Source organism: Chlamydomonas reinhardtii, chromosome 2, assembly GCF_000002595.2.
Source record: "Chlamydomonas reinhardtii strain CC-503 cw92 mt+ chromosome 2, whole genome shotgun sequence".
Lineage (NCBI taxonomy): Eukaryota > Viridiplantae > Chlorophyta > Chlorophyceae > Chlamydomonadales > Chlamydomonadaceae > Chlamydomonas > Chlamydomonas reinhardtii.
In genome coordinates this window covers 5125062-5148819 of record NC_057005.1, presented here as the reverse complement: position 1 = coordinate 5148819, position 23758 = coordinate 5125062, and the positions used below count along the sequence as shown (strand labels likewise).

General features: G+C 64.8%; 5 protein-coding genes across 5 annotated transcripts; 1 reads left to right on the top strand and 4 right to left on the bottom strand.

Annotated features, from left to right (window-relative positions):
* Positions 1-2: 2 nt before the first annotated feature.
* On the bottom strand, positions 3-2294 carry CHLRE_02g105287v5 (uncharacterized protein). Its single transcript, XM_043059793.1, has 2 exons — positions 1884-2294; positions 3-1687 (listed from the first exon to the last, which is right to left on the bottom strand). The coding sequence occupies exons 1-2, from the start codon at positions 2205-2207 to the stop codon at positions 866-868; spliced, it is 1146 nt and encodes a 381-aa protein (XP_042927427.1). The 5' UTR covers positions 2208-2294; the 3' UTR covers positions 3-865.
* Positions 2295-3578: 1284 nt separating this feature from the next.
* On the bottom strand, positions 3579-11044 carry CHLRE_02g105250v5 (uncharacterized protein). Its single transcript, XM_043059792.1, has 10 exons — positions 10752-11044; positions 10498-10591; positions 10090-10195; positions 9678-9787; positions 9335-9429; positions 8946-9050; positions 8501-8615; positions 7763-8277; positions 6308-7585; positions 3579-6167 (listed from the first exon to the last, which is right to left on the bottom strand). The coding sequence occupies exons 1-10, from the start codon at positions 10929-10931 to the stop codon at positions 3648-3650; spliced, it is 5118 nt and encodes a 1705-aa protein (XP_042927426.1). The 5' UTR covers positions 10932-11044; the 3' UTR covers positions 3579-3647.
* A 148-nt stretch (positions 11045-11192) lies between these two features.
* CHLRE_02g105200v5 (uncharacterized protein) lies at positions 11193-15277 on the bottom strand. Its single transcript, XM_001699930.2, has 10 exons — positions 15109-15277; positions 14932-15047; positions 14372-14554; positions 13788-13968; positions 13484-13623; positions 13055-13309; positions 12720-12833; positions 12377-12454; positions 12017-12100; positions 11193-11782 (listed from the first exon to the last, which is right to left on the bottom strand). The coding sequence occupies exons 1-10, from the start codon at positions 15170-15172 to the stop codon at positions 11609-11611; spliced, it is 1389 nt and encodes a 462-aa protein (XP_001699982.1). The 5' UTR covers positions 15173-15277; the 3' UTR covers positions 11193-11608.
* Positions 15278-15424: 147 nt separating this feature from the next.
* Positions 15425-19696, top strand: CHLRE_02g105150v5 (uncharacterized protein). Its single transcript, XM_043059791.1, has 10 exons — positions 15425-15937; positions 16149-16269; positions 16401-16919; positions 17093-17268; positions 17428-17490; positions 17774-17881; positions 18001-18351; positions 18655-18723; positions 18896-19029; positions 19183-19696. The coding sequence occupies exons 1-10, from the start codon at positions 15536-15538 to the stop codon at positions 19382-19384; spliced, it is 2145 nt and encodes a 714-aa protein (XP_042927425.1). The 5' UTR covers positions 15425-15535; the 3' UTR covers positions 19385-19696.
* Positions 19697-19782: 86 nt separating this feature from the next.
* On the bottom strand, positions 19783-21567 carry CHLRE_02g105100v5 (uncharacterized protein). Its single transcript, XM_043059790.1, has 2 exons — positions 21429-21567; positions 19783-21105 (listed from the first exon to the last, which is right to left on the bottom strand). Exon 2 carries the CDS (start codon positions 21051-21053, stop codon positions 20832-20834), a length of 222 nt encoding a protein of 73 aa, XP_042927424.1. The 5' UTR covers positions 21054-21105; positions 21429-21567; the 3' UTR covers positions 19783-20831.
* Positions 21568-23758: the final 2191 nt, after the last annotated feature.

Below are 23758 nucleotides of genomic sequence, written 5' to 3'. Positions count from 1 at the left end.
CCGTTGCAAAACCAATCCTCGATGCGGTGCTCCGTAAAGTTGCTAATGTACCACATTGGGCCTGCATGCGCTCAGCATCACAGCGTGCGACACTCCCGCAAAACATAGCACACCCCGTTGCGAATATATTCCGCACAATACACGCTACTTTCATGTGCACTTCGCGAGCAAGCCACGCATGAAGCTACTACAAGGGGAAGCCGTGCAAATAATGTGGAACGCCCAATAAAACGACCCCACCTTGCTTGCAGGTTACGCCAAACATTGTGTGCTCGTCCAACACACGCACACACGTTCCCTTCCATTTTCTTGTGTACACACATGCACATTGTCGACCCTCACTTGAGTACTATTCAGCACACACGCAGGCAATACTCAGTGCTCCAAGTCCAGTCGCGACCCGTGCCCCATGTAGCCCCTCTGCTCACAAGTATGTCTTGCCGCCCCGTGCACTTCCCTCTTTCCTATCGCGCAACCCTCAGCAGGCGGGTTGGGTCATTAGTTACGTAGCTTTGACTGGTGCACGCTGTTGTGGCGATCTGCCGGTCATGCACTTCGCCGCCACCTGTCCCTCCATCCGGGACCGGTGGGGTTGCGCATGCGCTCTGACCATGGGCATGCTTCCCTTTCCGTGACGCTGCCTGACATACACACATCGACACGGTAAAGCGACAAGGCGTGGCCGCGTGGGATGCACTGCTATCAGGCCGTTTATAGCGCACTGCTTGCTGGCACATACTGCACACACAATGTCAACCCTACGGTATGTATCGACCCCCTCTACTTCCCCCTCACTTCATTGCACACACGGACACGCCCCTCAGCCCCACAGCCCTCAACCCCGCATGCCACTGCGCCGCGGGCGTCAGTGCTCGTCCTCCGTGAGCCCGGGGCAGTGCGCCTCCATGTCGTCAGGGCCGTCGTAGGCCGTGCCGCAGAAGTAGCAGTAGCAGTGCGCCTGTCGCAGGTGAAGCAGCAGCAACTCCAGCTGCCCTGTCAGCGGCAGCGGCTCCACGTCCGGCTGCTGCGGCGGCTCCGCCTCCTTCTGCGCCTTCGCCTGCTGCACGTCCTGCGGCAGTGCCGGCTCCGCCGCCACAGGAGCAGCCCCAGGTGCCGGTGCGGCGGCTTCCACGGCCGGCGTGGCAGCGGCTTCTGCTAGCGCACCTGGTAACGCCGGGTTCTTCGGGGACGCCTGTCGCGTCGCGAGGCTGGCTTCCGGTGTGCCCGCAGCAGCCTCCGCGCAACACCCGACCGGTTCTGGTCCTTCCGGTGGCTCATCGGCTTGCCCCTCCGCCCCTCCCCCCGCCTGCTCCTGCGTCTCCTTCTGCAAGGCCGCCTGCAGCGCGGGCAGCCGCTGCAGCAGCTGCCGCAGCGCTTCCATGGCCTGTCCGCTCCGGCCGCTGCCTTTCTCATGCCCACTGCTGCCACCGCTTTCCGTGCGCTCGTCCTGCCCCTCGCCCTGCCCCTGCCCCTGGCCCTGATCCCGGCCCTGATCCTGGCCCTGATCCGAGTATTTCGGCTGTTGTGGCTGGTGGTCTTGCTGCTCCGCCAGCTGCTCGGCCACCCGCCATGCACCGCGCAGGTGGCGTGCGGCTTGGCGCGAGGCATGGCTTGCACGCGTGGCGGCGTGGTAGCGCTGCTGCGACTCCTCTGCCAGCCGGGCCCGCTTGGCGCGCTCCTGCTCCTCCTGAGTGGCGGCAGGAATGGCAGCTGTGTGGGGGGCCAGCAGTTCCAAGGCTGTGTGTGTCTTCCCACACACGCCTTCACAGTGCCAGCGCCCCCACGGCCCCACGCCGGCACAGGGTCGGTCTCCCACCGCATTCCAACCTGAGGCACCGCTCTCCCTCAGGCCTTCCCCCCACACCTCTTCCCCCCTTGCTCACCTGCAGTTGCTGCTGCTCCCGTGCGCGCCGGCGCTGCTCATCCACACCTAGTCCCGCGCGGCCGGCCTTTATGTTCAACTCTAGCGGCTCGCTGCGTCCAGACCGGTCGCGTCCGATGGCGGTTCCTTCCGACCAGCCCATCTTCTTCAGCAGGGCGTGGCCAACATTGTCGGCTGCAATCCGGCTCCGGAGTCCGGCTTCTCGCAGCGCCGGACCTCCTCTCGGCTTGTTTTTGCCAGCATGTTTCAGCAACAGCCGGCGATTCTCTGCCTCAGCCTCCTCTGAGTACGAGTTCAACAGGGCCTCTAGCTCGTCTTGCTCCATAGCTTACAGGTTGCGTATATAAAAGTAAGTATGTGACAGCTGCAGTGTGACTGCACGAGTCCTTCGTATTGGGGTTTGGTGGCGATCTTGCGTTTTTTGGTTGCCATGTCTCACAAAATAAAATAAGTGGTAACGCCGGCCCGCAAAGGAAGGCCCTCTCACTCTGCCACCTCACCACGGGAGCCACGGTTGGCAGGTGGCCGGCGCATGCCCTCGGTGGCGCGCCTGAGTTCAAGTATGCCCCCAGTACTGGGGACGGCATGCAGGGGGGGGGGGTAGTTTCGACTGGGAAAGGCCCCATGTTCTAAAACGAAAGAGCTTGACGAGAGGACTCCAAATCCACTTTCAGAGTTTCAATCAGGGTAGTAATTGCAAAGTTATGGGCCCTAAAAGTTCAGGGTCGGTCGTCGGGGTCGGGGGTCCCCAAGGTTTCGTCACGCGGATGTGGGTGGGACTACCAGATTTCGTCTCCGCGCCCTAAACGCCCCTCTAAACGCTCCGCCCATTAGCACAAGCACTAGCACACATTAGCACGCACACACTAAAGCATTTGCAGAACGTTTGGCCTCTGGAAAGCGGCCGCATGTCCGTCCACATTGGCATCGTAGTAGCATAGAGCCCCACTCGAGCGTCCCTCACTGGTGTCATGGAGACTATGCGAACTGATGCTAACTTGTAACGGCCAAGGCTTGGTGTGGGTCATGGCGAGAAGGCTACCGCCGGCCATCGAGCGTGGCATGAATCCCGGGATTCTTCACATGATCCCGGGAGCAAGTCCACCGATGTCTTCCGGCACACAATCCCAAACATCATATGCACAGCGCAATTGTAAGCTTAAGCGCACGCCCCGGTAGTCTGACAGAAGGGTCGGTGGTCGGCCATGGACACATGGACATCTGTGGCATGGCTGCTAGTCAAGTTGTGCCTCCAGCTGAACCGAAGGTATACAGTTGTAGAGCTCGCCGAGAGCAGTCGATTGACACCGACCTGGCTAAAAACCAAAGGGTTTTGAGGGGGTTTTGAGGGGTTGCACGGTGGTGGGGGTCGGTCGGTCGGTCCGGAGGGGGGTCGGGAGGTTTTGGGACATGGGGTCTGGAGGTTTAGTTCGTACCCCCCCCCTGCGGCATGGGTATAGAGCTCACGCCCGCATGCAATTGCATAAGTGTGAGTCACGCCCGATGAGTCGACAACGGCTGTGCTGCATGCATGAGAGACACAGTCTGCAGGGGCCTCCTGGCTGTACCTCCGCAAGGCGGTGCTGCCACGACGCGTTGTGTCATTGTGTGGGCGGGGGCGTGGGGCGGGGGCTGCGTGGGGAGATCAAGGGTACCGTATAGCCAAGGTCCTCAATGGGACCCTGCGCGTCAGGCTGGGCAGTGGTCCTTACAGCAACACAGCTGTCAATGTCTGCCTCTTCACGACTGCGTTCCCGAACGAAACCTACTGCACATCCTCATCTTCCAAGATTTCTGTATACAGTGGTCGCCCGCCCGCCGCAGCCTCAGCTCCAGCTCGCCCGCGGCCGCCCTCACCCCCAACACCAGCACCAGCTGCGGCCGCCCCCACTGCCACCCCGGGAGCATCAGGCCGTCTGTGGTTGTAGCTGTGCACCCTGCGTACACGTGCCGAAGCCGCACCCACATGCCCGCCCGACTCAGCACCTGGCGTGGGCTGCGCCACCGCTGCGGCCCCGGCGCCGCCGGCCGCACGTGACGTGTAGTTCCACACGCCCTCATACAGGCTCTGTGCGCCGCCGCGCGCCGCCGCCGCCAGCGCCGGCAGCTGCAAGGGAGACAGCATGGATGCGAACGCCACGGCACGGTCAGCCGCGGTGACCCCGCTGCCCGCCTCGCCGCTAGCCGCGCGTCCGCTGCCGCCCGCCCCTCCGCCCACACCTGCAGCTCCCGCAGTCACGTGCGGCTGCTGGCCCTGCTGCTGGATCTGCTGCTGGAGCCGCAGCGCCTGCTGCTCACGCTGGCCGTGTTGCTGCTGAGGCGGCCGTGCCGCGAAGCGGGTCGGCGCGCCCGTGCCCGTCTGCCGGTACATGACGCCAGCCGCCTGTGGCGCCTGCGGGAGCCCAGCCGCTGCGGCAGCCGCAGCTGGCGGCGCGCCCGAAGCGCTGCTGTTGTACATCTGGTTGTGGTATCGGACACCAGCACCAGCTGCGCCTTGACCTGCCGCCGGGCCCCATGCAAAGACGGGGTTGTAAACGCCCTCAATCCGCGCCGCGTCCGTCGAGACAGGCAGCTCTGCCTCACCGCCGAGAGGCGCCACGTCAGGCGCGCTGGAAACCGTTATGCCGCCTCCACCTCCGCTGCCAGCCCCACCACCACCAGCACCGACGAAGGGCAGGTTAGCCCGCGCCACAGGCGTGGAGGTGCCGGTCCGCGGCGTGCCCGGCTGCTGCGAATGCAGCGAGTCCTGCGGCGCCTGCTGTTGCTGCTGTTGCTGCTGTTGCAGCGCGCCCCAGCTGTGCGCCAGACTGGAGACTGCCGCGGCCGCCGCGGCCGCCCACGTCGCTGCAATGCCCGCGTTGTTGACGCTGCCGATGGCGCTGCTAGCGTTGCTCACAGCACGTGACACAGGCGCCGTGGTGTCATACGTGCCGTAGGCGCGAGGGTGCGGCCGCGACTGCGCTGCCACCTCTCCCCCGACCTCACCAGCACCATCGTCAGCCGCGCCGCCGGCGCCAAAGGCGGAGTAAAAGAAACGCAGGCGGTTTGCGCGCTGACCCTTCGGTGTGCTCACGGAGCCCGTCCGCAGGGACGTGACCACGCTAGGACGCCCTGGGGAAGCCGCCCGCGTTGGCGCCGTGGCCGTGGCGATGGCGGCAGCTGCCGAGGCATCCGCGTTCCGCGCCCAGCGTCCAGCAACGCCACCCGGGCCTGCGCCCAGGCCTGCGGCTGCACCGCCACCGCCACCGCCGCCGCCACGGCCCCGCATGGCCGGCAGGTGCATCTGCAGCGCCGCCGCGGCGGCGGCGGCCCGCCCGTGCGCCTGGTGGGAGTGCACCGGCGGCACCTGCTGCTGCCAGAACTGGAACTGGAATTCATGTTGCTGCTGGTGTTGCTCTGCTGCGCCCAAGGCCGACTGCTCCTCATCAGCTCGCCGTGCATGTACGCCCCGCAAACCCGCGCCGCTGGCCCCACCGCCCCCTCCTGCATCCGCCTGCTGCTGTCCCGCGGCGCCAGGCTGGGAGCCGTGGGCGCTGGTGGCGCCGGAGGTGCGGATGGCTGCTGGTTGCAGGGCAAGGTACGGGTCTGCGGTGGCGGCGGGCGTGTGCGACCGCCAGGCAGCGGCCATGCCGTCGCCACCACTATCGGGAAAGGGTACCGGATGGTGGGGTTCCCCTGCTAGGGATGACACGGGCAGTGAGCTCCTGGCATCGGCGCCAGCAGGAGAGACGTTTGAGTTTGCGGCGGCAGCCCCTGCGGCGCTCAGCGCGGCGCCGGAGGGCCAAGGGGCATGGGGCGATGTGGTACGGCCCGCCCGTGACACTCCTGGTGTCGGCGACGTGACCGGGCCAACGTCCACTTGCTGCTGCCGCATCTGCTGCTGCTGCTGCTGTTGCTGCTGCTGCGCAGGGGGCTGGTGTTGCTGTCCTGTGCGTGTGACGAAGGGGTATGGCATGCTGTGCGCTCGAGGCTCGTGTGCGTTGTTCGGCCTTGCGGGGTCCCCAGCACCGGCAGCCCCGCCGCGCTGGGCGGCGCTGGCCTGGCGCGCGAAAGGCGAGACCATGGGCGTGCCCGCGCCGGGCGCCCCGATCGCCCGATGCGCGTGGGCGTGGCTGCGGGGGTTCCCGTGCCCGTGTGATGCCACGGCCGAGCCTGCGGCCGGCTCCGCAGTGCTGTGATCCGGGGCGCCGGCGCCGGCACCAGTCGTGGCGTGTGCGATCGCCAGCTCAAGGGCGGCGGCGGTGGCGCCCCCTCGAGGTACGGTGCGCGCCCGCTGGATGGACATCTGCGTGCAGGGTGCGTGCAGGTGCGGTGGACAGGGCGTGTGTCACTCGCGTCATGCTGTGAGTTCCCCACGGGCCTACACCGCATCCGGCCTAGCAGCCAGGCTTGCATAGCCCTGCACCCTCGACGCGTGCGGCGTACCTGCTTCATGAATGCCGCCCGGCGGCTCAGCGATGGCGCCAGGCGAAGGGTTGGTGTCGCCGCCGAGGACGACTTCGGACCCGCGCCCGGCGGCGGCGGTAGCTGCAGCGACGGCGCGCGCTGCAGCGTCGGCAGGCCTGCCGCGATCGCGGCGGCGCTGCCGTCACCGCCACTGAACCCGTTCTGCGAGGCGGCAGACGGCCGGAACGCAGTGACGCTGACGCTGGCTGCACGGCCGGTGACGCCCCTAGCTGGATAGTTTGGGTTGCCGTCACCGTCCGCTTGTGCCGGCGGCGGCGCCCCCGTCCTGCCAAAGAGCGCGCTGCCGTACATGGCGGCGGCGGGTATGGGCAGTACGACTGGATCCAACATGGGTAGAAGCTGCTGAGAAGCGTCCGACCGCGCGTGCGTGCCCAGGCTTGGGCCTTGCCGCATGCCCGCCGGTGTGGTGGCTCCGCCGCCGCCGCCGCCGCCGCCGCCGCCGGCTGCGGCGCCGTGATGGTGGTGGGGATGGTGCAGCGCCGCGTGCCGGACATGGCCCACGGGATGCATGAGGCGGTCGTGGGCCGCCGAGGGGCCGCCGCCGCCAGCCGCCGCACCCGCCATGGCGGCGGCAGCATTTGCTGCGCAACGGCCCGGCAGCGCGGCGCTCGAGTACATGCGGAGCTCAAACACGGCGCCGCCGGCGTCCTGGCTCGGGCAGGCGCCGGTGATGAAGATGGGCGTGGGACTGCCCTCCTCAGCCCGTCCCTGCGCCCCCGGGCTAACGTCGCGCGCGTGTTGTGAGCGACCCACAGTCCCTCGCTGTGCGCCCGCAGCGGCCGGCTTAGTGCCGCCACCTCCAGCGACGGCCACGGATCGGTTAAACCAAGCAGCGACGTTGGCGGCGGCGGCCGCCGCCACGCTGGCGGTCGCTGTTGCTACGGCCGCGATGGCGGTGGTGGAGGAGGCGACGGAGCGGGCGAGCGAGCGCCGGTCAAGCTCCTGTGTGGCATGCGCCGAGACCGGAGCCGACGGCGGCGGTGCGCCGGTTGCTGGCGCCAGAGCTGCGCCGTACGTGCTCGCTCCTGCAATCTGCTCGCTGTCCCACGGGTGCGACGGCGAGGCCGCGTCGGGCGGGACGCCAACCGCAGACAGGTGGCGGGCGTGGTGTTGGGAGTAGTGCTGGCTGCCTGGGTGCTGCGCCGAAGCGGAGGCCACTGGATAGGCGGAGCTGCGTCGGGTGGGCGAGGGCGGGCGCTGAGGCGAGCCGAGGGCGGCCAGCCCCGGGTCCTCCTCCTGCAGATGTAAATGCATAGGATGAAAGGCTGAGTGAGCCAGGGTTATTATGAAGCGTGTGACAGCACACCCGGCGGCGGCATCGACGACGCATGTTGAAATCAGGTTTAGAGGTGAGACGGACACGTCCCCACTCCCCAGTCCAAGGCGGCCCCGGCCCCCCACCCGCGTCCACACCTCAATTGCCGTCAGCGCTGTCGCGCCATCCGTAATGGTGGACGGCGCCGCGGCCACCACCGCCGGTACAGGTGCAGGCCCGCTCGTGCCGTCCTCCGGCCCGGTCCCGCCGCCGCTGCCAAGCACACTGCGCGAGCGAGCACCGTCGCCGCCACTGTCACGCTCCTTATCCCAGTCCCGGTCCCTGCCACCGACCCTGGCACCCCCGCTGTCGTCGAGCACCACTGAGCCCGGCCCTTGTACGGTGCCGTCCAGTGACAAGAAGCTGCCGGCCCGACCGTCACTGAAGCCCAAGTCCACGGCCATCGCGGCGCCTGCCGTCATGTCGTCATCGCCTGCGCTGCTGTCGCGCATGTTCCACACGCTGCTGGCGCCGTCGCCGAAGTCAGTGCCGTCAGCCAAGTCCGCGGCGGCGGCGCCACCGCCGCCGCCACCAGCTGCGGCGGCTGCCACCGCAGATGCCGGCGTGTGCAGCCCCTTGCGCAGAGTGCTGTCCGCAGGTGCTGTCCTATAGCCTGTTGTCGGCAAAAGTCGTTTGGTCGTTACGCACTCCCTTGCGGTGTAGCTGTGTAGGTAAAGGCCGTCGGACGGGGCAATTTTGACTTTGCTCCGGGCCGCAAGTGAGGCGGAGGCACACACTACACAGGACTCATGGCCGCTGCCAGCGGCCGCGCCCTCCACGTGCCGGCATCGAGCGCTAGCGTTCTGTCCCTACCAGTACCACACCGTACTGCTCACCCTGCTGGTTGAGCCAACCCGCCAAGAAGCTGGCGCTGGCGCCGCCGGCGCCGGCCTCGCCGTGTGGCGGCGGGCCCAATCCCCGCAGGCGCAGCTGCGCCAGCGGCAGGATGACCTGAGCAACGCGGAGGGCTGTGTGATAAGGCAGGGGTAATGATTGTGACGAAGCAGTCATGCAGCCGCGGGCCAGCCCGCCCACAACCTGGACATCAAGGCGGGGAGACTGGCTTCGGCTGCTACCCGCCTCCAGCTTCTGCTGCCGTGCACGCACATGCCTTGCCCTGCCCAGGTTCCTTTGGGTGTCTCCACATGCGCACGGCCCCGCCCGACGCCTGCCCGACGCCCCCGTCCTTGGATGTTGGCCCGGAAATACAACCTGGTTCTGCTCGCCACATTCCCTGCTACCACCCCATCCCGCTTCCGTTTGGGCCCCCAGCGTGCGCACCTGCCCCTGCGGCGGCTGCAGCTCCAGGTGGTGTGCGGTGTGCAGCTCCACGATGTGGTCGGGCTTGCGCTGGTGCCGCATCACCGGCTTGCCGCGGAACAAGCCCTGCGCGCGCACACACACACACACACAGGCGATTGTGTGGCAGGGTGCAAGTCCACAGCGCGCTCAAAACTCACGCATTCAGCACAGGCCACGCCGTCAGGACGGCGGCATGCACGGCAACCGTTACAATCTACAGCCCGGTGGCCCCGCTGCCTGCCTCCCAACGTCCGCGTGTCCAGCTCCTGAGGCCTGCTCGAGCCACCTGTGATCGCATACTGGTACTGCCGTCTAGCCACCCAGCACCGGGCGTCATCGCTGTTCCCTTCCGCTCCTCTCCTGCCCACCTGGCGCTGTTCCTTCAGCTTCTTTAGCAGGCTCCAGGCCAGGTAGGAAATGTAGGCGTCCCACAGGAACGGCACCAGAGTGAGCACAATGTTTGCTGCTCAGGCCGAGGGCGGCGGCACAAGGGCGGTGGCCCAGGATTAGGATGGCGAGGGAGGATTGGAGACAGGGGAGAGGAGGGCCAGACAGGAGCCACAATACACGGTCGGCGGTACCAGACGAATGCCAACGCACCTATAACACCGCGAGGCTCAATAGGTGCGACAGAAACCGTACCTACCACGTGCGCCCGTTACCCGCATCCGTTCCCGGCCCCATCCGGCCCCGGCGCTGCGCCGCTCTCACCCCTGCTGAGGCCGCTCTGGAATACGTTCCGGTCGAACACAATGGGGTTGAGGTGCCCCAGCGCGTCCACGATGGACAGCCCCAGGTAGGCCCGGCACATCACAATCACCCTGCAGACAGGCCACCCGCGGCAGACAGGCAGGGCAAGAGGCATGGTGGCGGCGAGCGCACGGAGACGGCAGGCGGGCCAGCAAGGGCGGGCGGGCGACCCAGACCGCAACAGGGTGGGTGCAGGAGCTGCTTGAACAAAGTCGGAAGCGGGGCTGTCGTGCCAGCAGAATGAGTACCAACGGGTGTTGGATGCCGCCAGACGACCCGTGCTGGGGGTGCTGGCGGCCCAACAAACCGTGCGCGCATGGTGAGCAGAAGCCAAAGCTGCTGGCTGGGTTGCGTTCGAGGGCTGGCCGCTCACCGCTGCTCATAGGTGAGAATGCCCTGGCGGTCGCAGGTGACGCAGCACCCGGCCACGCCCGACAGGAAGTACAGCCACCAGTAGGCCAGAAGGTAGATGAGCAGGACTGTGAGGGCGGGGTGGGGTTGCGTATCGGGTTGTGATAGTCGAGCATTGGTACTGTGAAGCTCGCTGAGTGTGCGTGGAGTGCTGCCGCAGCCCGCGCAGGGTTTGCAGCAAGTTGCACCACACTTTCACTCCAATCGCAGCCCGTGTGGCCCGCGTCCCAGAGCTTGAAGCACATGGCATAATCAGCGATGGCACGCGCCCCTGCCCAGCCGCTGACCAAGGAGGCCTCAGGCCCACGCGGGGCTGGTTGCCGCCCGATACGCCGTACAGCTCCTCGACCTGTACATCCCCTTTCCTCACCGAGGTCCACTGGGTGATCGCCCTCCTCCGCCAGGTCGTACTGTAGCACCACGGTGGTTAGGATGGCGTACGTGGCGCCCAGGAAGCCCCCGATCTGCGAACAATTGGAGTGGGAAGGGGAGACCAGTCCTGGCTGCAAGATGTTGCGGGCGGTGTCGGTGGGCCCAGGTCACACTGCCAACCCTGCCGCGCTGGCAGGGCCAAATTTCTAATTAGTATCTCCAATAGGCTGTCAGTGTCACGTCCAGCCGCACCAGGAACTGCCAGCTCGCGGCAATAAGCACGGACTTCCGCAAGTCGCAACACTCGCAACACTCGCAACATGCTGAGCAACAGTAATCTGCTGGCGTGCACTTGCACCAAACGCATGGCAACCGAAAGAAGAGGCCCGCTGGAATGTAAAGACTGGCGTCCCAAATGCGTTTTTGTCGCATGATAATTGAAGGCAAGAGCCTCACTACAACTATTTTGCCTCAGGGCATGCGTGGTTTTGCAACGTTGCCCATCAAGGCTTTGACCACGGGAAGTTGGTCACCTTCACATGAAGTTACGTTGTTTACTAGTAATACGCGTAGTGCGCACTTGTTTATTTGGTTGCACAGTACTGGCCGCCGGTAGGTCTGAAGGCTGCGACCGGCTGTGCCCCACCGAATGGGGAGGACGAGCGCCCCGTGCCCCGACTCCCACGGTGTGCAAACGAAGTACTATTACAGACGCTCGCATGCCCACGGCAGGCTTGCACATAGCGTAAGACTACATATTCCACAATTTTTTAGCGTCAGGCTGTCGGTAGCGCGGCCAAAGCACCTCGTATTCCACGGACACGCAACCCAAGGCGTGCAGCACCATGCCTTGCAGGCGTCATACACGACAAGGCTGCGGCCAGACGCAGCGCAAGTTGGCTCCGTCTGACGTGGGTGAAACAAGAACCCCCCATCAAGACCAGGTCAAGCGACTCAACACAAGCACACACACACACACACACACGCCGCCGGTTCTCAAAGCACCAGCACCTACTCAAAACACAGCACGGTCTGCAACCCCCTCCCCCCAGCCCTCAACGCCCCTGCTGCACGCATCCGCGCTACCGCTCATGCACGCGGCATGCAGCCTACGCCATCTGCGGCTGCTGCTCGCGCGGCAGCTGGTCAGCGGCGCCGCCGGTGAGGCGCGCGAAGAAGTTGTAGACGTTGCGCATGACGTCATGGAACCAGCAGCCCCACGAGTGCGGCGGGGTGGGCGGCTGCAGCGCAGCGGCGGCGCTGGCCTTCTGCAGCGAGGTGAACTGCGGGCGGGGGGGGGGGGGGCGAAGGGTCGAGGGGGGGTCAGGAAGGCGAGGGGACAGGAGCGCGTGAGGGTAGTGTGGCTGACAGCGGCCGAGCGTTCTTGTTGCCCAAAGCCCTGACCACCTGATCGCACATACTGTAACCTCTGCTCGCCGTTGTTCCAAACTCGCTTAGACTGGTTGTCATTGTATGACAGCGAGCTAGTGTAATTACGTCTGCCCCCCCCCCCCCACCTTGTCCATGGTCGCCTTGTCCAGCTTGGTCCAGGGCAGCAGCGCGGGGGCGGCGGAGCCGGGCGGAGGGGGGCACATGCCGGTCTGCAGCGGGGGCGGGGGCGACGGCAGGTCAGGACAGGGCGGTGGCAGGTCAGCACGAGCGAGCCCACGAGCACTAGCAGCGCATTGCACCAGAAGGCCACGGGCACACAAAGACCACAATTAGGACCCACCAAGCACGAACATCAGGAGGGCTAGGCGTTGTCGCTGCCCCCAGCCCCTGCCCCAGCCCCTGCCCCCAGCCTCTGCCTCCGGAACCCAGACCTCCCTGCCCCTCAGCCTGTCCGCCTTCCGCCCCTGCCGCCACCTGCCCCTCACCTGCGCGCACAGGGTGTCGGGCACCAGGTACTGCTCCAGCAGCGTGAACACCAGCGGCGCATACATGGCCACGTAGGACTGGGAGGGGGAGGGGAGGGGATGTGAGGGAGGGAGGGAGGCAAGGTCGTGCAGGGTTGATCGGGGTTGCCAGAGGTAAGAGAAGCAGCAAGACGGGCAGTATGTTGGGCGGGGCGGTCGGCGCTGAGTGCAGGCGCTAGAATGCCCTTGCCTCCATTGCACCACACGATTGCACCAGCCACCCTCTGGCATTAGGTACCGCCACTTCCCCGAACTTGCATGCAGAGGTGTCACTTGCGCCACGGCCCCCCCCCCGGCTCCCTACCTTGCACGCGGTGGTGAAGGAGGGGAACTGCTCGCACACGGCCAGTGTGTAGTTGACCACCTCGGCCTGCACCGTGGGGTTGCTCACCAGGCTGTGCGCCTCGATCACAGCCATCTGCGGTGCGCGGCACGCGCAGCACACAGGGTCAGCGGCGGCATGACAGGCAGTGAGTGGCCAGCAGCGGAACGCAGGGTGATGGACCTCTGTCCACACGCGTGCACAGACGCACGCACACGCTCCCAAACGACACGTCAACATGGGCATACAGGGCTTAAACGGCCGTTCAGACCCCGCCTCCTTTCCCCGCCCCCCGCCCCCCTCGCGCCCGGCCGCACCTTGCAGTAGTCGCAGGCGTCGTTGAGGGCGCCGGCCAGGCAGAAGTGCGGCGGGGGGCCGCCGAACGGCATAATGGGGCCGCTGCCGGGGCCCATCTGCTGCATGTCGCGGCCGTGCATGTGGCCGCCGGGGCCGTGCACGTGGCCATCAGGGCCGCCGGGGCCGCCCATCATGCCCGGCATGGACTTGGGCGGCGGCACGCCCAGCGCCGCCAGCACCAGCATCATGTGCGGAGGCGGCGGGCGGTGCAGAGACTGCAGCAGCGGCGGCGGCAGCAGCGGTGACGTCAGGGTTGCGCGAGGCGTGCACGCAGTCGGCAGCAATCGGAGAAACGAGCATGGTAGCCCACGTGTGACAACGGCGCGCTGAGCACGGGGGTCAGGCAGCCCCCGGCACCCACCAGCCCCCTCCCCTGCCCGCTCTCGTACCTTGACGCCTGCCAGGATGCGAACCAGGCTGGCGGGCAGCGCCGGCGGCGGCACGGCGGCGGCGGCCTCCATGCACACGCCCGCCAGGCCGCACACGGTGTCGGCATCCATGCTCTCAATCAGCTGGGCAATCATGGGGGCTGCGTGTGCGCACACAGCAAGCAGGGACCAAAAGTAGAGTCAGCCCAGCCAGTCGCGGTGCCGTGTGTGGGTATGTAGGAAATGGCGAGACCGCAGCTGCAGCAATCTGTCATACAGGGGCCCGGCCCCACGGCCCCACGGCCCCAGGGTGGGCCGCACGCACCGTAGGTGTTGACGAAGTCGGTGCAGGTGGACGCCAGCTCGGCGGGCAGCGCGCTGCAGGCCTGCAGCGCCGCCTGCTCGATCTTCTCCAGTGTGGCGGTGCTGTTGACGGCCTCGCGCACCAGCGTCACCACGTACTTGCACAGCGAGCACTGGGTGCTGTCGCGCACAACCAGCGACGGCTGTGGGCGGAAGCACGGGCAGGCGCAGAGAGGAGCAGCAGAGGGGGGGGGGCAGCAGAGCGGGCGGCGGCGGGCGTCAGGCGGATGTGGTACCAGGAGCGAGTCTGGTTGCCAACAGCTTGTCGGCCTACCCTGTAGCCGCCTTGGTGAGCCCTACGACCCTACGCGCTGGCACGTCTGGTGCATCCCGGCTGCCTAGTTAGGAGCTGGAATCTACAACGCCCGCACTGCATCACCACAAAGGCACCTGCACCTCGAACCCACCACTGCGACCTCCCTGCCCTCTCGCCAACCTCCCTGAGCGATCTGCCCGTTCCCACCTCCTCCCCCTTTCCCTCCTCGCTCCTCCACCTTTGGCCCCACCTCTCATCCACAAGACAACCTCCCTGCCCCGCCCCCTCACCTTGTTGAGCTCGGGCACCTGCGCCAGCACGGCGCCGCACACGCCCGCGCCGCCGCACAGCGAGGCGGGAGTGGCGGAGGCGCGCAGCCACTGAATGACCGTGGGCAGCAGCCCCTCAGCCAGGTTGTGGCACTGAGCGCTGTCGCCCATGGCCGGGCACACCTGCTTCTCCACAAGGTCCACCTGAGGATGGGAGGAATAGCCGTGCATGGGAGGGGGATGAAGAGGGGGAGGAGGAGGAGGATGAGGGGGAGGCGGGGGAGGAGGCGAGGGAGGAGGAGAGCAGAAGAGGGGAATTGGGGGATCAGAAGGGAAGGATTGGGGGAGCGCAGGGGGAAACGGCATGCTGACACGCGGTCACGCTAAGCTGAGGCGGCCGGACTCGGTCAGCACGGAAGCGCTGCGCCTCGCGGAGCTGAAAGAGGGAACAGCGCAAACTCCGCATATCCCTGCATCCTGGATGCGTGTGACGCGTGGCGCGGCCCAACCCAGCCTCTCGACAGGAGCGGAGTCGGAAGCCCCAGTCTGCAGGACCCGGAACACACGTCGCCCCACCGCACCAGGAACTCCGTGGCCGCCGGGTCGCACAGGAGGTCCTCCACAATACGAACAACCAGAAGGCATGTCTGGCAAGCATCGCCAGCGTCCCCAACCGGCGGGGTCACGAGAGGGCTTCCTGCATGCGAGAATGACCTGGTTTTGGCGCTGAAACATGGCCCAGAAGGCTTGGGACTCACCCCTGGCATTTACCAGAGCGAAGAGCCCCACCAGGGCCAGCAGAACGGGCTTCAGGGGCGGCATTAGGGCCTCTTTGTCCCGACTAGTTAGTTGCCGCTGAGCTGGAGGTGCTGTCGGACCAGGTAATGTTCTCTTAAGACAGAGACTCGGAAGTATTATCAACCTCTGTCGCCTTGCGCGAGTTCTTAATGCATGCTTCGGCGGAGCCAGGCCAAATGACTAGGGCGTGATTCCGAGCCGATCGCTCTACGAGGCTAGTTTGCTTCGACCCGGCTCCGCGTCATGTCATTATGAAATAGCTTTGCAGTAACAGATATAACGGGTCTACACGCGGGCTGACTCACCGTATAAATAGTAAATTTTCGGCGAAACTGCGACGACTCGTCTCCGTGCCACACTTTGCGCCGCTGATCGCTCCATGCATACATGTCAAGTCTAAGAAGCTCATGCAGTGCAAACACAGCGGCATTGAGCGCGCAGCGCGCCGTCGCGACTGTGCTGCCGGCGGTCGGCGTCGGTGCCAGTAACGGCGCCGCTAGCGGCAGGAGTCGACAAGGCTCGGCCGCCTCTCTGGGCGCTCTTCATCCACGCTTCACAGCCTCTGACACTCATGGGAGACCCAAGAGCGGACGGCGGGACTGGCAATCACTTGCGTGTGCCGCCGCTTGGAGCAGCGGCGGTGTGGCCTCAGCACCAGACCGCGGGGACGCGGCGAGCGTAGTACTCAATGGCGGTCTCAGCGAACAGAACTCAACGCCTCTACTTGACGCCATTCGCCAGCGCGGTGACTCGGTGCAGGAGGCGCCTTTCCACGTGCCAGGACACAAGGTGTGAGAACCGCCTGTCGCTGCGCTGACACGCAGCTGGCTGCGAACGCCGACTCGGACGTGTCGCAATGCAGGAGCCGGACCGCTTGCCGGGCATTGAGTCGGCGCATGTATGTTCGACAAGCCCTTGCATTTGAACTTCAGTGGCGCACCGCACCGTCCGTTGCGAAACCCTCACGCGCCGTGCATGGTCTGGCCTTCCCCTTGCGCAGCGCGGCGGTGGCACGCCGCCTCACTTTGCGTCGCTCATGACGGCTGGCGGCAGCGGCAACGGCGACGGTGGGCTGACCCCTGCATTCTCGCCATTGCAATACGACTTGACTGAAATAGCAGGTACGTGCACCGTTGGCGCCTACGCACGCAAGCTTAATCCGCTGCACCACGCTTGCCAACGGGTTCCATGCCATCATTCTGCTGAGCTCATCACCAAGTGTCCCGCCGTCCCGTGCCAACGCTGCCCGCAGGCCTTGACTACCTCTCCTCGCCCAGTGGCGTCATTGCCGAGGCTCAGCAGCTTGCGGCGCAGGCCTTCGGCGCGGACCGCACGTGGTTTCTGGTCAACGGCTGCTCCGCCGGCATCCACGCCGCAGTCATGGCGGTAGCGGGGCCGGGCGCCGGCAGGGCGCGGCGCCGCCGCCAGCAAGTGCAACACCCACAAGATATGGACAACACATCTGGATCTGCAGATGGACAGACTACGACATCAGATGCGGGCGGGCAGGGGGCGGAACCCGCTTCGGAGAAGCCGGGTGTGTTGCTGGTGGCGCGCAACTGCCACCTGTCGGTGTTCTCGGCACTGGTGCTGTCAGGACTGGAGCCTGTGTGGCTGGCACCGGAGCTGGACCCACGGGCCGGCGTGGCGCACTGCGTGACGCCCGGCACAGTGGCGGCGGCGCTGGCGGGCGCGGCGGCGGCGGGGCGGCGGGTCGCGGGCGTTATGGTCGTGTCGCCCACCTACTTCGGAGCCGTGGCTGATGTGCGAGGTGCGTGTGTTAGGAGAGCACAAGGCGAGGGAATGAATGCGTGTGTATGCATCTTTGTGTGCATGTGTGAGGGACGGCATTGACGGCGACTTTCGTCATGTCGTGGTGGCGTGTTGCCCCTCGCTGTCCTCGCTTCTCAAGCTGCGATACACATGTACTGCGTGTGCGCGCAGGCATCGCCCAGGTGTGTGCTGGGTACGATGTGCCTCTGCTGGTGGACGAGGCGCATGGCGGCCACTTCGCCTTCCTGCCGCCGGCCTCGCTGCCGCCGCCGCCTCCCTCCGCACTGAGCTGCGGCGCCGACATGGTCATGCAGTCCACACACAAGGTGCTGGGAGCCATGACGCAGGTGCGTTTCGACGCAACCGTGCTTGGGTGGGTAGCGCAGGGCGAGCGGGCTCCGCAGCGCTTTTTGACGCACGGTAGCTGCAGTCCTGCCTGAAACACACACTCGCCGTGCCGTGCCGGCTGTGATGTCCCTCCACGATGTGTGACTTGTTGTCCACAGGCCGCCATGCTGCACCTGCGCGGCGAGCGCGTGAGCGCAGCCCGCACCTCCCGCGCGCTGCAGGTATGCTTGTAGGGTGGTGCCTGGTGGCTAGGCAAGGTACAGGCACCCAGCATGGTTCATGAAGGGCAAGCGGCGAGTCTGTCCCCGTCCTCCATCCAGCAACCTATGTAGCCCCGCAACCCAATTAAGGCCACCCAGCCTATTGCAAATGCTCCCTGTGTTCACAGCCCTGTCTTACCATTACAGATTTTCCCGCATGGCACCTGCGGCATACCCCCCACCCCCACCCCCCACACACGACAGACTGCGCTATGTTTTCCTTGTGCTCTTTAACACACGACAGACGCTGCAGTCCTCCTCGCCCTCCTACTTGCTGATGGCGTCACTGGACGCGGCGAGGCAGCAGGCGGCGGCGGGCGGCGCCTTCGCGGAGCCGTGTGCGGCGGCACAGGTGGGCCGGTGAACCAGCGTAGATGTTGGCATGGGGTTTGCAATCACGGCTTGCGCACGGCCCGACGTGAAGCCAGCGCGACTCAGCTGTTTATGTGCTATGGAATGTCTTCTACCCAGGTCATACGGGAGGCTGTGTCGCGCTGCAGCCTGGTGCAGCTGCTGGACAACCAGACGGCACAGGGCGCATCCAACAGCGGCAGCAGTACTGAAGTGGGCGGCAGCAGTCACGCTGGTACGAGCAGCAGCACCCTGCATGGGCACCCCGGCAGCTCTTGCAACGCGGAGTCCATAGCATTCTTCGACCCGCTGCGGCTGACATTGTTGGTCGACCGGATCGCGGCTGTACCAGCCGCTGCAGCCGATGGCAGTAGCAACAGCGTGCGCCGGTGCAGTGGCAGTAGCGGGTTCGCTGTGTCGGAGTGGCTGGAGGCAAGGCACGGCGTCGTGCCGGAGCTCGCAACCGCAAAGGTGAGGCTGGCTGGCCAGGACCCAATCATGCCTGCATGCCGGCCTGCAGGGTCTCCAGACATTAATCGGCCATTTTGGCCGTTTCCTATACATCCCTCCTGCGGGCTAATGTCTGAAGCGAGACTTTGTTGGCCCGGGTTTGGGGCGGGTTTTGTGGAGAAGCCCCCAAACCACCATGTGCCCAGACAAACGACAGCGGCCACCCGGCCGTTTTTGTCTGGAGCTAGACTTCACCCCGAAAAGACGATACGACCCCTGCCGGCCTGCCTGACAGTGCGCTGTGTGGCTGCCGGTGTCCTGCAGACGGTGGTGCTGGCGCTGGGTCCTGGTAGCACGCTGGCGCATGCGAGGCAGGCGGTGGCAGCAATTCTGGTGCGTGGCAGCGTGGGCAGGGACGGAAGGTGCACAGACTGCCAGTCACAGGCCGTGATCCGGCGAGGTCCGCCCTGGCCGTGGCGATGCAGTTCTCGAGGCCAGGAATAGGATTGCGGCCGAGGGGGCTCTGCCCTGCCCCGGTTCCTGAACTGCTTTGCTGTGTCTCCAGGAGCTGGACCGGCTGGCTGCAGCGGCACCGCAGGACTGGGCTGGAGGCGGGGTACAGGCGGAGCCGCCACATGCACCACTGGCGCCGGACATGGTGCTGTCGCCGCGAGACGCCTACTTCGCGGAGACGGAAAGGTGAGTTGTTGTGGCATATGGCGGTATAAGTATCGAGTAAAGACGTTGCCAACTGCCTCAGCACTCGTGTGCGCCCACTTCTCCGTGATAGATGCCTGGCGCCGCCCTCTCGTAACGCAAAGGACTCATGCTCTTGCATTTGTCTTTGCGCAGCGTGCCAGCTGCAGAGGCTGTGGGCCGTGCCAGTGCTGAGCTGCTATGCCCCTACCCGCCTGGTGTGCCGGTGCTGTTCCCCGGCGAGCGAATTACGCCGGCGGCGCTGGCGGCGCTGCAGGCCACGTTGGCGGCGGGCGGCACTGTGACTGGGGCCAGTGACAGCAGCCTGATGCGCTTCGAGGTGCTAGTGGTTGACTAGGAAGACGAGCAAGGCGCGGGCGGGTCTTGAAGGTTTGCAGCGGGGCCCTGATTGGCAGCATGTCACGGTGCTGGCGCATCTACGTGAGAGCAGGGATGCTCCCGTGGGATGCTCCTCACGGATGCTCCTTAAGGAATAACTAATGTTGCGTACCGTATTGTGTTAGCCTTCACGAATGGTGCCGCTGGATAAGATTGCTGAATCTGCGGCGAGACGCTGGTGCACTCACATACGTCGCTGCAGGGCCACGCCAGCTGGTCTCGTGCGCCCCCGTGGCGGACTTCGTTCACCGTTTTGTAATGGGCCAGGGGGCAGGTGACGGAGAAGCTGGACGGCAGCGTAAAACGCCGCGGCGGAGAGTGCTGACGCGCTGCCCCTCACAGTCCGAACACCCAGCAAACCGGTTAATGTTACAAGGCATCGCCTTATGTTGCGTTCTCCAGTCTAATACCCACCATCTGCACCTCCGAGTATCGTCAGGTCTACATGTGTCGTACATGGCCCCGCCTCACGGGGTCAGCAACTCCTGCCCCACGTGTGCAAGGCCTTCCGGCGCGGTCCCTGGCGGGGCGTTCCGGAACAGAAAGACCTGTTGCGAAGTCTGCCCCAGAAAACGAATTCACCATCGTTTCACCCTGCCAGCGGCCCTATGGGCGCCATACATACGGTATGCATGCATGTCTTGTCTGCGTCAAGTCTGTGTGCTGCGCCGTGCACGTGCCCGGCTAGGGACAGTCCAACCTAAACACTTAACCGCCTCCTCTACCTTCACGATGTAACCCCTGCAAAAAAGTACACATAAGACAAAAGCCTATTATGGTGTCCTCCCGTACTCCCTCGGGGAAGGCCACCTGATAGCATGCATGCCGAGCGTGCAAGGAGCCGCCGAGTCATCATACGCACAGCTGCCATGTCTTCCCCAGCCACCCCCCACACCACCAACTGTTGTCGGACAGCACGGTGATGAATTAGAAATCAGACTATTTTATTGCCAGACGTCGAGTCGCGGTGTAAAGTACACACGTCGTGGGACAGGCAGGAAGATGCGTGATGGCGCGCGAGCCCCAGGGGGGTGCATGCTGCCCAGTCCAATCTCAGTTTAGTAAAGGAAGTGGCGCGTGGATGCTCCAAAAACACAAAACAATATGCAAGTTGCAGGCATGTTGGAGTGGGGAAGACCACACCTCCCCAACCACGACCCGCCCGATTCTCGCAGCCATGGTCCATCTCTCCAGCTCACACACGTGCTCACACACGCTACCCTCATCAAACATCGAGGGCCGCCAACGGTCGTGTCCCACCGCCAGTACCCATTGGCCGCAGGTTTCCAAGCGGACAAGTATCGAGGCCTATGCCAAGACTGGATGAGTCGGGGAGTTGCTGACGACGGGGCGGCGGGTTCCACGGCCCGGACACGGCGGCAATGGCCGTTGCTTACGGCCGTTGCTTACGAGCGCCACCCCATCTCGGTGCGGCCGTAGTTGCGGATGCCGCGGAACACTGACAGCGCCGCAATGAACAGCAGCAGGAGTGGCGAGATGAGCGTCACGCCCAGAGCGGTGAGCGACTCCACGAGGTTGGACACCACGCCCGCCGCTGGGCTGACGGCCGGCGAGCTCGAAGTCGTGGTCGTGTCCATCTTGGGGGCAGCAGCAGTAGTGGCCGACATGGTGTGCTTGTCAGGCGTTCGTGAAAGAAGGTTCGTCTCGGCTTGAGGCCTTCTGTAGGGTAGGAAGGGTGGGGGGAGGGGTAGAGGGAGTGCCGGTCAGGGCCAGACGCAGGGAAGCCTGACGGGCAGGGCGGAGTTGCTGGAAGGTGTGATTCCGCAGGTCAAAGAAAACGAGCCGACATCGCTAATTATCAGCTATTCGTGCCGCAACGTTGCCTCGGTGTGCCGGCTGCATCCAAAGGCGGCCGGCAAACAACAAAAGCGCAATCGCGTCCACGTTGGACATGGAAGGCTGTGGCGGCAGAAACAGCGCCGCGGCCACCGCTGGCCATCCGTTTGACCCCAGTGGGCAGACGATAGGACCCACCGCCTCACCTTGGAGCCTTGCTGGCGAGCTGGGTCGCGGACTGGGGCGCTAGGGTGTGGCGCTTGCAAGAGTCTTGTGCTTGTCGCGTCTCGTGTACGCTTGGTATCAAAGTTTGAGCTGCTTGTGTGTGTGTAATGGTTGCTTGTGAGTTGAGGAAATAACAATTCGAGGCGCGCAACGCTTTAAATGAGGGCAAGAGGCTGACCTGGCCTCAATCTCGTCTCGGAAAGCAAAACTCCCCAGACTTTCGCCCGTGACTTTAATTTGCGTCCTTATCTGCTGCCTTAACGCGCGAGGTGTCAGGCTGTCGGCGAGCACCACGACTTAGAGGGCCCCGCGGCCCAATTCGCCCCCTGTCAGGCCGCTATTACCCGCATCTCACGATGACTTGCTTCCGACTACCGCTGCCAATCTTGGACAAATGTGCTGAGCATAGTTGTGTTGTGTGAGCACAAAACCCTAGTTCGGACCCCCCAGCTGGAGGGACTGCCACGGACTGCCGGACCCAGCCCAGTCCGGCAGAGCCCGCTACCCCGCGTCAGCCACACGTCACCCCAGGTTGCCTCGTGCGGAAGCTGAGAGAATATGCATGGCGCACAACTGTGCGGTAAAGGTCACGGTCGCGGACAACGCCGCGTACGGATGCGGGCCATGGGTGCCCGGGTGGAGCCTTGCCAAGGCTGTCCCAGGCCCAAGCCCAGACTGTTCAGATTTCAGGCTGTACCAGCGCCACACCAATCCAGCACCTTCCCACGAGCCGGGGGCTATGTACGGTATGTGTGCCGGGCCAGGCCGGGCTGCAGAGTGCAGGCTCACCCAGGGCTTGCATCTTCCTGGGGTGGGCCGCCGCCGCAGGCGAGAAGGGCCCTAACCACGTTCTCGCCCACGGCATCCGGGGGCCCAAAAATGCCTAGTTTTTAGCGTTTGGGGGGGGGCTCCGCCCCACCCAAACCCCCCCGGAAAGGGGTAGTCGGCGAGATTCGGGGACCGTATGCAGCCCCACACGGCGAGAATGCACCCCCGGAATTGCCCAATCTTTCTCGCCCGAGGGCCTACATTGGGGCCCGCTTCTTGCCGCTCCCCGAAGATGCAAGCCCTGGGCTCACCGGCGTCATTCAAGGCCCAACGCCCCAACCTCGGGGGCCATGCAGATGTTGCGCGGTGTTGCAAGCGGGCACTGGGGATGTCCAGAGTGTCCCACACGCATGGCGTGGCAAACTCGCGACATCCCCGTCAGTACTCGGAACTGCTTCGCGCAGCCTATAGCGATTTGGAGGAGGGAGTTGTCTGCAACCATCGGCAATACTAACGCCTCGAAACACGGGCTCACAGATTGGCGCCGGGATGACGCACGTTCCCTTATCATTCCCTTATTGGGGGCTGAATAGATAGTGGCTCATGACGGGTTCTTGGCCCCGTGCTGCACGGTGCCCTTGGGAGTGACTTTATCCGTGGCAGCAGGATTGGCCGTGGGCAGGAGGGGGCAGGGAGCTGATGGGAACGGTGGCTGGGATGGAGAGCTGTAACATCGCAACTTGCGCTACTGACTGCCTACTCTCGTGCCGCCTGCACGCCCACTCCGCCTTCCGCTCTGGTCTACGTACGCATTAGTTCCGCAACACTCGTCAATATCATAACTGCAACAGTGGTGACACGTGAGTCAGCGCTCGTATCTTACGAAAGCAGGGGCGGCGTCAGTGGCCGAATTCCTCAAAATGGCTTCGTTTGGTTGACGAAACAGGCTGCCGCCGCTTCGTTCACCCCCAAAAGTTTTCCGCCCCCGACCCGCACGGATCGTGTGCAGCGGTGTCAGCGATCTCGGCGGACGCCATTTGCGCGGGAATATAACAGTGAAGTAGTGAACCCAATGCCCCAGAACATTCTCAGATGTCGACACCGACACGACACGCCCACTCCTCCCCTGCTTCCCGCCGACCCAACCTCACTCTCCCGCCGTCAACACCCATAGATGCAGCCCTCTGAGTCTTCTTACCACATGCCACGCAGGTTTCGCCGTGGAGTAGCCGCTGGAACCCCCTGTCCTTCGGCTCAAAGTGGCCAGAGGCCTTCCTTGGCAAATTTCGTTCCGAACGAAGGAAGATACGAGCACTGACGTGAGTATTTACTAAGGCCTGTTGACGGCCGATGAATAGGCTGCGGTGCCTGTACAAACCGACCCCGGCTATGTCAGGGAGATGAGGCGAAACCTTCGGCCTCAGACTTGCACCAACTTGGCGTGGCGGCACAGCCCACTTTCCCCCTTGAGAGGGAGAGCCACCTTTCTTGTCACTGCAGCGGAAGGGTAGTAACGGCAGCAAGGGTGGTAGGGTGGTGATCC